Genomic DNA, 13,639 nt, shown 5'->3' with positions numbered 1-13,639 from the left:
TCCTGATTAGAGATGAGCGAGCGTACTCGCTAAGGCAAACTACTCGAGCGAGTTGTGCCTTATGCGAGTACCTGTCCGCTCGTCTCAAAAGATTCGTGTGCCGGCGGGGGAGAGTGGTGAGTTGCGGGAGTGAGCAGGGGGGATGGGGGGGAGAGAGTGAGAGAGAGATCTCCCCCCATACCTCCCCGCTCTCCCCCGCCATTCCCCGCCCCCCGCCGGCACCCGAATCTTTTGAGAAGAGCGGCCAGGTACTCGCATAAGGCACTACTCGCTCGAATAGTTTGCCTTAGCGAGTACGCGCGCTCATCTCTAATCCTGATTCAGAAATGGCTTGAAACGAGGTACATTGCTATCATTAAGAAACTGAGGCCACTGTCAGTCCAGATGTCTGAAGTTTTCCATGACATTCAGCAGCAGATTGCAAATAGCCCTTGGAAATCACCTTGGAGATTGTCCCAGCAAGTTGGTGTATCACAAACAACGTGTTGGCTAGTGCTGAAATCTCTGAAACCATAACAATTAACACATGTGAAAGCGTTAAACACATAAATAACTGTATATCACTGCTGACTATGATTGCTAGAGGACTTTTGGACACATTGCTGGACTTTATTAGTTTCATTCATGAGGTCACAGAAAAAAGGATGGCCATATTTACTTACCAAAGTACTAGTAGGACATAGATGGGAAGGCAAATACACCACATCCCAGTAGACAGTCTAAATGTTAAATGGAGGAGCCTATAACAGGTGCGGTTGTTCATCAATGCTTTGCACCTTCCCATCTATGTCCTATTAGTACTATTGTAAGTAAATATGGCCATACGCTTTTCTGTGATTTTGTAATATTTTCTCTTTTCTGTGACATTTATTAGGTCAAGTGAATTAATAGAATATGAGGTGCCGATCTATTGAAAATCCATAACGAAACACCGCTGCACAACCAAAAAATTAATGTTTGGTTTGCAGTGTCAGGAACACAAATAGTGGGCCTGATTTTCTTAGAATCAACTGCGAATACTGCAGTTTATTTGGACATGTTTGAACAGTTTTACGACCAACTTACACCAGCAGAAAGAATGTACTGCTTTTTCCAACAAGATAGGGCAACAAGCCACACCTCCAGCGACTCACTGGCACGGCTTGATGAACTGTTTACGGAAGAGCAAACTGCGAGCAATAGGTTATAGTCAGCATGTTCCCCGGACTTATCGACATGTGATTTTTATTTGTGAGGAAATTTAAAACAGAAAGTATTCACCAATAATCTGCATACCCTGGATGAACTCAAGGAAAACATCATGAACACTATCCGCAGCACTACTGTTGAAGAGCTGCAGGCAGTATCAGCCAACATGCTGTGATGTACCCACAGATGCATAGAAATGAATGGAGACCATTTTCAGGATCTGTTGTAACATGTGGGTACATCTATAAAGCTTTGGAAAAAAAACAATCCACTTGCTCGTTCTTCCTGTCGTAGTATTGTCAGATGCAGTAAAATAGTTTATGAAACAAAAATGTGTTTGTCCTCAAATTTACTCTTTCAAGCAATTCTGTATGAAGAATTGCAAAAGTAAGCTCATTGGAGGCATACCATCAAATGCAGCAAACATTAAATTTCACTGATCTGGTGGTATAATGGGCTCAGAACCATAATTCCCAGAATTTTGCATGAAATACAAAATCAAGCTATAGCTAGTCTGTAATGAACAAGTGTGAAAATGTACTTTAGTATACAGTCTTTTATGCTAATTTTCTGTCAAAATGAAAGTAAATATTCTTTTGTTAATCCACAAATTTAATCCTGTTAGTGCTGCACCCTACCAACACCTGGTTACATGACAATACTATTTCCCATTGCTCATCTGTTTGTTTTGCAGACTTATGAAGTTGAAAATGGTGTTAATCTTATTGTTCATCATTTTATGATCTCAAGGATATGGTGAATTACTATATGTAGTCTAAATGTCTTAACCATTCAATCAGATGTATGAGAACAAGACATGCTTAGGGACTAAGTGTTGCCACACCTATAGTAGGCACAGTGGCAAAAGTGCCTGGTATAGATACTACTCATACTTCCTTATACACCTTGATAGGTAAAGATTGTTGAATTTAGTAGTAATTCTCAATTTTTTTATTTTCAGTATTCTACAGATCTGAAGAAGCTCTACTGCCAAATTGCCAAGACATGTCCAATTCAGATCAAAGTGATGACTCCACCACCACAGGGAGCCGTAATAAGGGCAATGCCAGTCTACAAGAAGGCTGAACATGTCACAGAAGTTGTAAAACGCTGCCCAAACCATGAGCTCAGCCGGGAGTTTAATGAGGGTATAATAAAAAAAAAATACATGCTTATCGACCTTACAAGTTTGTCGCGGATTTGAAAAACATGGCTGCCTTGTTCCAAAAAGGGCAACACACCTGTTCACAGGTTGTGTGTGCTATTACAGCTCACTGTATTCACTTCAGTGGGGCTGAGATACAATACCAAAGTAAACCAATAGACAGGTATGCCATTGATTTAAAAAAAAATGCAGTCATGTTTTCTAATTCTGGACAACCTCTTTAAGGTACTATTTGATATAAGTTATACAGCATAGTTATAAAAAGACAAGTAACAATTTGTGCATTTTTGATTTGTAGGTCAAATGGCACCTGCCAGTCACCTCATAAGAGTGGAGGGAAATAGCCATGCACAATATGTGGAAGATCCAATTACTGGGAGACAAAGTGTTCTGGTGCCTTATGAGCCTCCACAGGTAAGAAGAAACGTAAATAGACATAACATTAGTATTTCTTGTCCAATGTCAATGGAAGTGCACTGTAGAAATATGGTTAGAACCTTATCATAAATGTAACTCCCTTTTTTCTCATATATATTTTAGGTTGGCACAGAATTCACAACGATATTGTATAATTTTATGTGCAACAGCAGTTGTGTTGGGGGAATGAATCGTCGGCCAATTTTGATAATTGTAACCCTGGAAACTAGAGAGTGAGTATCTGCACATCTCTCTCGCTAACTTCATAAATAGTTTTCATGACTCGAGTGTGGTGAGATACATTGTGATGACCAATCACCTCACTACATTAACTGTCTTTGTTAGGTTTAATACTTTTTCTTTGAATTTACTCAGTGGTCAAGTTCTTGGGCGCAGGTGTTTCGAGGCTCGAATTTGTGCTTGTCCAGGCAGAGATAGAAAGGCAGATGAGGACAGTATCCGGAAACAACAAGTCTCAGACAACACAAAAAATGGAGAAGGTATGAAGCAACGTAAATTTATTTGTTGAAGCTGGCAGTAGCAGGCAGTAACTGTGTGCTGAAAGACCCTTTTCAGACAGTTGCAATGCAACCTTATTTTATTGCCCATATTATGACCACAACCCCCAGACATCTGGAGGCTCTACTGAACTTAGCTCACCAAGGGCCTATAGTAATCTAGGTTCAGTTCTGTAGAACCTTGGAAGGTCTACATACTGTGGCCATAGTATGGGCGATAAGATTCAGCTACCATATATTTATCTGTTACTGGTCTGACTAGCAGGTTAATTGCTACAATACTTTCTATGGTTCCATTTCAACAGGACACATTTGTTTTCCAAAAAGACTGGTAACCTACATTGTAGTAAATTTAGATAACTAGTACTCATGTGTTAATTTTTTCTCTACGATGCACTTGTTTTTTTTTAAAGCCTACAATGCCCATTATGTAGTCTAAAAATGAGTGATGTCAAACTTTTGAAATATTCGATTCCGGCCAGTTCAGCATACTTTTGTAAAATGTTCAATTCAGTTCGAATTAGTTCGAAGTGAACCCGAAGTACACCAAAACTCCTGAAACTGGTATATAGCACTGTCTATGAGCCATCAATGTCCTCTATAACACTTTGAGACAGTGTTATACACCATTGTTCAGGACTAGTACTGAGTGAACCAAACAAGTAGAACCCTGCTTCAGGTAGAACTTTGCTCCCAGTTCTGGTTTTAGCAAAGTTCAGTCTGAAAGTGTTCTACAGGTTTTGTGTGCTCAACACTACTAACAATGATAATGTTGTGTAGATCCAGAGGATATAACTTGATAAAATAGTTTCAATGTTTTCCTTTGCTGTCTTTTTGTCAATAGCTTTTCGACAGACCACACATGGTATTCAGATGACATCTGTGAAAAAACGGCGGTTACCGGACGATGAGGTGTTATACCTACCTGTAAGTCGCACACTTCATTCAAACCTCTTTTTATTTGCATGTGCAACTCTTTTTATACTTGTGCTTCTATATTACAACTGAAGTAACTGAATTCCTTGGAACTCGGTTATAAATGAATATAACAAAAAATCACTGAGCAAGACATGGCTAATACCTCACATCTCATGTGTATCTAAATTATACTATGACTGTCTTATGCAATCTGAATAGTGTTTAAGGGGTTCATCCCACTCCTTGCCATTCTATGAGCCAGTGCAGAAAAATATCTGGCCAGCCAAGGCTTTCCCTGAAAAATTGAGCTGTTGGCCAGGGGTGCGAGAAGCTTGGCCAATGACTATTGCATTCTGAAGGGATTTGTCTCTGATGAGACTATCCCTTTAAATATTGAATAAGAACTGAACCCTACATCTTTAGTGACTAATTAGAATAAAAGTATTGTAGATATTTTAGTCTTCATTCTCTCTCTTTGAATTCTAGGTAAAAGGCCGGGAGATCTACGAAACTTTATTGAAAATTAAAGAGTCTCTGGAACTTATGCAGTACATTCCACAACATACCATTGAGACCTACAGACAGCAACAACAGCATCTACTGCAGAAACAGTAAGTATATGATATTTAGGCAAAATAAAAGAACATGAAAAACTGTTTGTTTGCTTTGTTCGGTGTGGGAAATATTTTTTGCATGTTTTATTATTGCTTTTAAGGTTAATACTTTGCAGTTTGCCTATTTTTTTTTACATTTTTCTCCTTTACTACATAGTGACATATTTAGTAGTTGCAGTTCTAACAGTTTATTAGAAGTGCACACGTAAATACAAAGGCCAGATTGTTTCCCTTTGTCTTAGTTTAAAAGCATCTAGAGAAGATTGGCCATCTCAGGGTATAGTTATTCATTAGAGATGAGCGAACCTACTCGACTACGCCCCTCTTTCGCCCGAGCGCCGTGATTTTCGAGTACTTCCATACTCGGGCGAAAAAATCGGGGGGCGCCGTGGGTGAGAGGGGGGTTGCAGCGGGGAGTGGGGGGAGAGGGAGAGAGAGAGAGGGCTCCCCCCTGTTCCTCACTGCTACCCCCTGCTCCGCCACGTCTCCCCCCGCCCCCCGGCGCCCCCCGAATCTTTTCACCCAAGTACGGAAGTACTCGAAAATCGCGGTGCTTGATCGAGTAATTACTCGAAACGAGTAGGTTGGCTCATCTCTATTATTCATATAATGTTATATAATAAATTGTCCAAGCTTCCTGGGATAGCATTAGTTTTCATCAACTTGGCTTTAAGACTCTTAATACATGACATTAAATTGCTTAGGGACAGAAGCCTACAAAGCAACATGCCTGGCCCCCGAAATACAGGGAGGAGTGACATCTTCTCCAGACATCAGTGGCAAAAAAGACTGCAGAACAGCCCCAACTACATGGAACACAATCTAAAGTATTCTCCAGTAGAACAAGATGTCAGAGATGAAAATTACCTAAATGAACGGTACAACTTCACTACCATCTTTTAATCTGTGTTAGAATTTAATTCACCATGATATGCAAATATAGGTGATCCATGGAAGTTCTGGCTCAGTCTGCAATGTACTATAGGAATAGCATATCATAGCATTGTCTTATGTATATTTTGTATATGTACTAATTATATAGGACTGTAAGATATATGTATTGGAACAACAGCAAAATATTTTTGGTATGTAGCTCTTTACAAACTGGTCGGTCAGTAAAGGAAAACTGAAGAAGATAGATAAATAGTGCTACATTGGGCAAATAGCAAAGAGGTGGAAAAGGCAAATACAGTTTAGCACTATGTTGTTGCAGTTAAAAAGGCTTTCTGGTTGTAAAGCATTGAGCAGAGTCTGTTGCCTGGTAACCCCTGCTGATTAGCTGTTTGCTAAGCCGACATGCTTATGCACTGAACTGATTTCTGCAGGAAGCAGACAGCTCCATTCTTATTGTAGTGGCCAGGCTTGGTATTGCAGGCATAGATCCCATTCATTTCAATGGAAACTGCACTACCAAGCCACTACAGTAATAATGGAGCTGTCCGCTTTCTGAAGAATACAGTTCAGCCAAAAAGTGCACCAGTGAAGAACTGATCAGCAGGCGGCTTGGTCAACGGACTCCTGCCAATGTACTATTAATGACTTATCCTGAGGATAGACCATCAATATTTTACAACTGGACAATCGCTTTAAACAGAATCACTGCTATGCCAATTTCACATGAGCATATTGTGATATGTAAGTAAAACGGATGCTTAAGGCCGGCAGCACACAAATGGATTTTTGCTTCGGAATCAGTGGTCAGCGACCGCACGGAGGATCCGCAGCAAAAACTATTCAAAGCCTGCTATGCAAACTCGCATTTTCCTGCAAACGAATTACGATTTACGCGAGTGAAGGAAAATTCGCAGCATGCTCTTTTTTGGTGCAGACTCTGCGTGGACAGCTCCCAATGAAGACAATTGAAGCTGTCCAACCCACAACCCATTCGCAATTGACATTGCGGATAGGCAGCGGGTAGCCGTGTCATGGCTTATCGACGGTGCGGGAAAAACAAACATTTTTTAAAAATATGTAATGCGCAGGACTAATGCAAGCATCCATGGTCATCCACAGTATAGATGAAACAGGTATGCGGGGTCACTGGCCGGGGTCAGAGCCGTAATACGCTGCAGGAACTCACATGCAGAATCTAGGTCTGCTGTGTACAGGCGGCCTAATATGGATGTCTTACAGATGATATTGCATCTGTATGTCATCAGTATTTGATTTGCATTTGCCATTGTATTTGTTGTCATTGGTTTTAATTTCTTTTGTAGACAGCCATAAAAATATGCTCATACAACTAGATACCTAGATTTACACTAGTTCCATATTATAGTTCGCAGAACATGGACCAAAACAGACTAAAATTGCGCTCGACTGAAAGCGGCTTTACAGTTCGAGTTAAGGTGGCCGTACACATTAGACAGAAGTAGGTTGATGGTTAAACCAACGATTGCCTGGTGGGCAATTGTTTCACTGATGCAGCCATATACATTTTAGTCCATATAGGCTGTTAGAATTGTTCAAGCTTGCCATACACGTCTAATAGCCTTTCTGGAACGTTCTTCATGGCAGCAAAAGATCTTTTCTCCAACTATCAGACAAAAATTTCAAACATGACGGACTTCTTTCCACATGATGATAGTTTGTCATCGTTCAGCTAAAATGATGGTTTATGGGTAAATTCACCCGATTTATTGTTCTGACATTTTCATCAACTTTAGTCTAATGTGTATGGGCAGCGATGCATTCTTGTTCTGTGCAAGGAAAACACAGGAACTTCTCTGTAAATTGGTAATAAATGGTCCAAAATGTGGTCCCTTTGGATTGAGACTGTACAATACTTGAGTGTGTTAGATCTATTTGTGTTCAGTTGTATACATTTAAAACACTTAAAAAAACTTTTAGTAACTTTTAGTAAACTTTTTCCATCTTTTGGATTTGTCTAACATAAGCTATTTTGGGTTGTAATTTCCTTTTTTTATAATTACCACATATTTCAATTTACCATAGTTGACTGTAAGGGCTTCTTCACATGAATGTGATTTTGCCTCGTTATGCGGACCTATATTCTGTTTTTTTTTCAAACTCGCACGCTATGGTGCGGAATTTGAACGGCACAAGAGAAAAAAAAAGTTCTTACGCAGCTACGGTGGCCATGTGTTTTTGACCTAAGACAAATTTGTAGCCTTACCAACCCTTTCTATAGGATTGTTTATGGGCATTGGGGCATGTAGTGGGCAGCAGATACACTATATGGCCAAAAGAATGTGAACAACACCCCAAATAATGATTACTTTCTAATGTTTCAGCCACACCCATTACAAACAGCTTGGAAAATGAAGCACACAGTCATAGACAAACACGTGTATTTCCCAGGACACAAATTATGTTTTCCTTCGAAATATTGTGTCTATACATTGCCTCACATATACTTTTCTTGGACGTTAGTAAATGCTGCAATTGTTGTTCCTACCAATAACAAATAAGAAAGTGTTGAAGTGTGAACCATAGTTCTTCCGATCACTGACCTGTTCTGATTGCTATTGATAGTCGCAGCTCTTAGCCATTATTTATAGTACTATTTCAATGTTGAATTTGCATGAACTATTACTTGCCTCTTACTAATAAAAATAGTATCTAAGTAAAATACATTTTTGGAATTCTACTCGCCAGGCTGGAAGAATATAAAAAAGCCATAGGGCTCCCTTTCAATGATTATTGTTCAGATTCTGGCTGGATGGCAGGAATCTTATCAATCAATGTAAATGCTGGCAATGACTGAATGGGCAATCATAATTCATTCGTTATTCAGTTCTGCAGGGATAAAAATCAAATGACGATCGGCCTGTGTAAGCAGATAGTCATTTATCTATGACTGCCTGTTTACTGTGAATGGAGGCTGGCGGACGGAAGAGGTATCTGGGCTGCTGTGCCTCCATTCACTGAGCGATTATTGCTCCTGTTTGAAAGCACACGAATGATAATTGCCCCATGTAAAAGGACCCATACTCACCCTGCTGGATCCCCTGATGCTCCCATTATGCAGATGCCTGGCCCCCTGCTGCTCTCTACTTCCTGCTGCAGTGATGACTTCACCAACACCACTAGGGACATGTGACTGCCGAAACCAAGCATAAGCTCACTTCAACCAGTGACTAGCTGCAATGGTCACTTGTGCCATTGTTGGAACATCATCCCTACTGCAACAGTAAGTAGAGAGCATCGGGGAACTAGACACCTGTAGAACAGGAGTGGGGAGGGATCATGTCTTTTTCATGTTTTTTTTCTCGCCAAATGAGATTTCCAGAAATGGACTTTGCCTGGATTACTCCTTGACTGGAGGAAGTGCATCATATGTAAATATGGTGCAGTCAGCATAATAAGACTTTTGAGGAAATTTACCAGTGTTTCCTTGTTAGTCTTAATATAAGTCCTTGCATTCTTCTACATATATTCTCATTTACATTGCATTTAAGGGCGGTCAGGCAACTAAAAATAAAATAAGGCCCCCTATCAGCTGGTATAGATTTCTGATATAATTTTTGCCAGTTTCTGGAGAGAAATATACTTAAATTCCTTAAAGCTGGCATGGGCGGTGTAAATTTAAACAGTTGCAAAGTTCTGTTTGTGCAAAAATGTGAACATTTTTTACACCGTTTTTAAAATGACAAATTCTCCCCTGTGTGTTTTGGAGAAATGATTGTCACTGCTGTGGATATTCCTTCCTCTTTCTCTTCTTCCAAGTCTCCCAATTGGCAAGTTACATGTCTTTTAGTGTGTTACGTTTTTTTCCTCACTAACCTTCACACCACTGATATCACAGAATGGTTACTTTCACATCTGTTCCGTTTTCCTACTTTATTTGGCAGCAGGAAAGGTGGAATCCCCTGGCCAAGCGGGTTGCATCTTATGATGGAACTAAACAGTGCCAAACATACTCCATTGACTATAATGGGCCTGGTGGTTTCAACTCAGCTGCCTGGAATTTTACCAGACTTTTTAAAAGTTTAACACTGACTTGCAGGAATGCTGCCTTTTGATAGGTGGCACTGCAGAGATATTATTCCATCTTCTCATTTGCATATTTCACAGAGGAGCATGGATGGCCTTGTAAGTCTCCTCACACACATCGTAGGTGCTTTCCTTGAAGAGGTTCTGTCATTAAAAAAAAAAAAATATATATATATATATATTAGTACTACTTACCTATTCCTCCAGGCAGTCTTCTTACCACATCTTCTCCCTGCCAGTCTTCTCCTGGCTCCTGCAGTCTCCCGGGTCACATCACCTTCAGACAGATGATTCTTCTTCTTCCTGTGACGAAGCGTCAATTCTCGGCAGTCTCCTTCCTGCAGGTCAATGTACGCTACATCACTGGTGGCTAGCAGGGAATTCCAACTCGTATGTCATGTACACTGACTTGCTGGAAGGAGACTGCCGAGAATGGACTCTCAAAAACAGGAGGAAGAGGATCCAGCCAGCTGGAGGTGACGTGGCCCGGGAGACTGGAGGAGACAAAAGAAGATCAGTGAGGAGAAAGTTTTTTTTTAATGACAGAACCCCTTTAAGGAGAAACGATACCCTTCCTGACCCATATAAATAACCGTAAAGCAGTCCCAATAAAAGACATTATGGAGATAAATATGTCCTGATATAAAATGCTTTATACAAAGTCCTGCACATTAGTATTATATACATAGTTATACAAGTAAGAGAATCTAAGTAACAAAGAATTATGGCTGTAATTGGACGGGTTCTTTTACCTGTGCATTATAGAAGAATAACATAGCAAACACTCGTATGTAATACAACACATCTCAGTCAACAGGATGATGACTAAATCAATTAGAAAGCACAAGAATAATAAAATGACTATCACAGTGTTGAAAACTCTCACCGTCATAATAGCTGTTTTGTGTAATAGTATGCTTGGCTTGCTGATAATTTGAACTTCAGGCATTAAGGTTGTTTTCTCACTGGAGGCATATCAAGATGGAATCGTAGGAGGAAGCATTATGTTTCATTCCACCTTAAGCATGCTGCTTGTCCTGCACTCATGCTATTGGCTTGAATTTCAGGAAATTACAGAGCTGGCACGTGTTGTAATCCCAACATTGTAAGCCTTTGTTTTTAGATCTTTGTGGTACACTTGCTCTCTCACGTCCATTTTCCCAGAAAGGCAATATTGTATGAATATTTGTTCGATGTGTGCCAATTCTAACAGAATAAAAGACAGACTAAGACATTTTTAGCACCTGGCCAGTAGGTACACACTATTAAGAGGAGCATGTCTCACTTTTCTGTCCTTATTTCACTTCTTTATGGAAGGATTTTCATAGTCTCAGCCTGGAAAATACCTGTTACAGTAGATGACGGCAAAGTTTTGTACAAATTTCTCTTCTCCTCTAGTACGTCACACTTTAGTTTTAGTTAGCGGTGAGCGAACCCAAGCAGTTGAACCCTGTTTTGGATTGAACTTTGCTAAAAGTTTGGTTTGGCGTGAACCCAAACCTTGGGCGGTTTGTCTTGGCCAAACCCACTAAAACCTTCCTCCTCCTTTTCTTCTTCTTTTAGGGGTATTGGTGAAGTTTGGGCTCAGTTTAAACTAATTTGGATTGAACTGAATTTTTTGGCCAAATTTAGTAAGCTGGTCAAATCAAACTTTTGAAAAGTTTGCTCATCAGTGGTTATAGTGGTATCACTGCACTTTCCAACTCCTCAATGTCTTCATCTTTTCTTCTTTTCTTCTCTGCTTTCTTCTTTACAGTCTCCTTTCTGCCTGTTTCCGGAATGAACTCTTGGAACCTCTGGGAGAGCCTTTGAAAGACAAAGAAAGCTTCTCAAAACACTCCACATTCCCTCACCTTGCAATGTTTCCATAGACTTCTCCTCATTGGGCCTTGCTCTAGGACAATACTGCTGTTACATAGTAAAATTAGGAGCGGTCAGATCTTTCAGTATGTCTAATCCCGATGGAATACGTATTTCCCCATGCTGACTGCTGTATAATGCGGCCTTGAAACAATCTGAAAATTACAGCATTCTACAGCTTTATGGACTACATTGTAAACAATCCTTATTCAAAGATTACATATATTGAGCAGAACTATGGATGATTTTCTCCAGAAGATATGCATATGGCATAAATACTCTTTTAGCCACTGTGAATGTCAATAGTGGGACTCACTGATCATTTCTTGTGCATGATATTAAGGTCCATCCTATCTTTAATGAGTATACTATCTGACTGTAGAACTACATATACATTTCATATAACACCCATATTCTGGGGCTTGTTTACATCAGCGATAGATTTGCAATGTAAAAAGTAGTAATTTCAATGAATGTTCATTCTTAAATGATGTTTTTCATTCATCATTAGTAATTTGCATACTGTTGCACATATTTTAGTAGTGCATACACTGTATCGGTAATGTGTGTACAGTTGGTAAGAGGCAGCCGAAAAGTTGAGCTTTCCCTAAAAGCCTACCGTTAGCACTTTCTTTGCTATGTTTCTTTTCATTTGCCTATAAAGCAGAGTATATTTACAGGCGGTGCTTTACTTTTGTTGTTGCCATTGTGGTAAATAACTGCAGCAGTCAAACTTTACGCTGTTGCAAAGGGGATTTTATAAAGTCCCATTCTCACAGTGTGATAAGAACACAATTTTTACGGCATGCTATAGTATTTTTCTAGCATTGTTTCATTATTGATTTTACATTAAAATTGCATATGAAAACTGTTGTAGGAACATTTTCCTAGAATTACATATTTGAGATGCTCTTTTAGATACGTGTGCGTTAGGGGTATGACCTTTCGGCAGGCTAGATATTGGTAGGGCAGAGATCTGCTCTTATCACCAGAGAAGCTGCTTACATGTGCACACTTAAGTGCTGGATGCATTACAAGACGCCCATTGTAGTCAACAGTCTCATAGTAGGTTTAGATGTAATGATTATCGTTCAAATAAAGCGTTAAAACGAGCAAAAATGAATGATAATCATTCGCTTTAAACGCGAGCCAACGACCGAATGAGAATCATGCACTTTTCATTCATCAGTCAGTTTCAGCGGCACTAAAAATCATCGTTGGATGGATCCCTTCTCGTTAAACACTCCCCGATTAGTGTTCTACATAGGAATGTGGAACACTGAGCGAGAAGTGAAAGAGAAGTGAACAATTCTCAACGATAAACAGTTCACATGAGTGGCATTACATGGTGGGAGCTGCTATTTGGGGAGTCATAACAATAAACTCCTTGAATAGGGGTTGTCATGCATGAAAAACCCCTTTAAGGCTATTTATCAATAGAAATGGGCTGATTAATATGTAATACCATATCTGGTAAAGTAAGGTCTCTTTCACATGGGTGTTGTGTTTTAACACTGCCTGCATCTCTGCCAAAAATTGCATGAACGAAGAATAGCCAGGACCAAGTCGTGGCTATTGTTCGCGACTTTTTGTCCATTCACACGTCCGGCTACGGCGTATTGCAGGGAAAATATACCGCAGCCTCAAAGTCCCTCACTCGGCAAAAGTACTTTTAAATGCCTGTCAGTGTTTAGCAGTGCTAGCCGCTGCTAAACTCCCTCCCCCTCCCTTCTCTGATGGCTCCCATAGGAGTCTATGAAGTTGCCAGTGTGTTTTGGTCAAAAGATAGGGCAAGACCTATCTTTTTTGGACACGTGTAAAATCGGCTGCTGAATTCGGCTGCGGATATGCTATTTTTTTTGGCCTAGACAATTTGACGCATTTAAACATTGCCCATCTGAATCAATGCATTGGAATCCAATGCTTCAGATGGTCACGATTGTCGGCCAATGATTTTTTGTGGCTGCTAAAAACGCTCATGTGAATAAGGCCTAAACACATAA

At 40.0% G+C, this 13,639-nt stretch overlaps 1 protein-coding gene across 3 annotated transcripts in view; it reads left to right on the top strand.

The window, feature by feature from the left end:
* Positions 1-13,639, top strand: part of LOC136627183 (tumor protein 63) — a 63,443-nt gene that overhangs the window by 33,270 nt on the left and 16,534 nt on the right. For 2 of the 3 annotated variants that reach the window (XM_066602120.1, XM_066602129.1), the window contains exons 3-9: positions 2,150-2,336; positions 2,652-2,767; positions 2,894-3,003; positions 3,146-3,270; positions 4,133-4,215; positions 4,693-4,817; positions 5,525-5,698. In XM_066602120.1, coding sequence (XP_066458217.1) covers positions 2,150-2,336; positions 2,652-2,767; positions 2,894-3,003; positions 3,146-3,270; positions 4,133-4,215; positions 4,693-4,817; positions 5,525-5,698 — 920 coding nt within the window. The remainder of the gene's footprint in view (positions 1-2,149; positions 2,337-2,651; positions 2,768-2,893; positions 3,004-3,145; positions 3,271-4,132; positions 4,216-4,692; positions 4,818-5,524; positions 5,699-13,639) is intronic. The other variant, XM_066602124.1, reaches the window with a different exon arrangement.

The sequence above is a fragment of the Eleutherodactylus coqui genome, chromosome 1 (genome assembly GCF_035609145.1).
Source record: "Eleutherodactylus coqui strain aEleCoq1 chromosome 1, aEleCoq1.hap1, whole genome shotgun sequence".
NCBI lineage: Eukaryota > Metazoa > Chordata > Amphibia > Anura > Eleutherodactylidae > Eleutherodactylus > Eleutherodactylus coqui.
The sequence above is the reverse complement of the archived record's forward strand: the minus strand, read 5'-3'. Positions and strand labels throughout refer to the sequence as shown.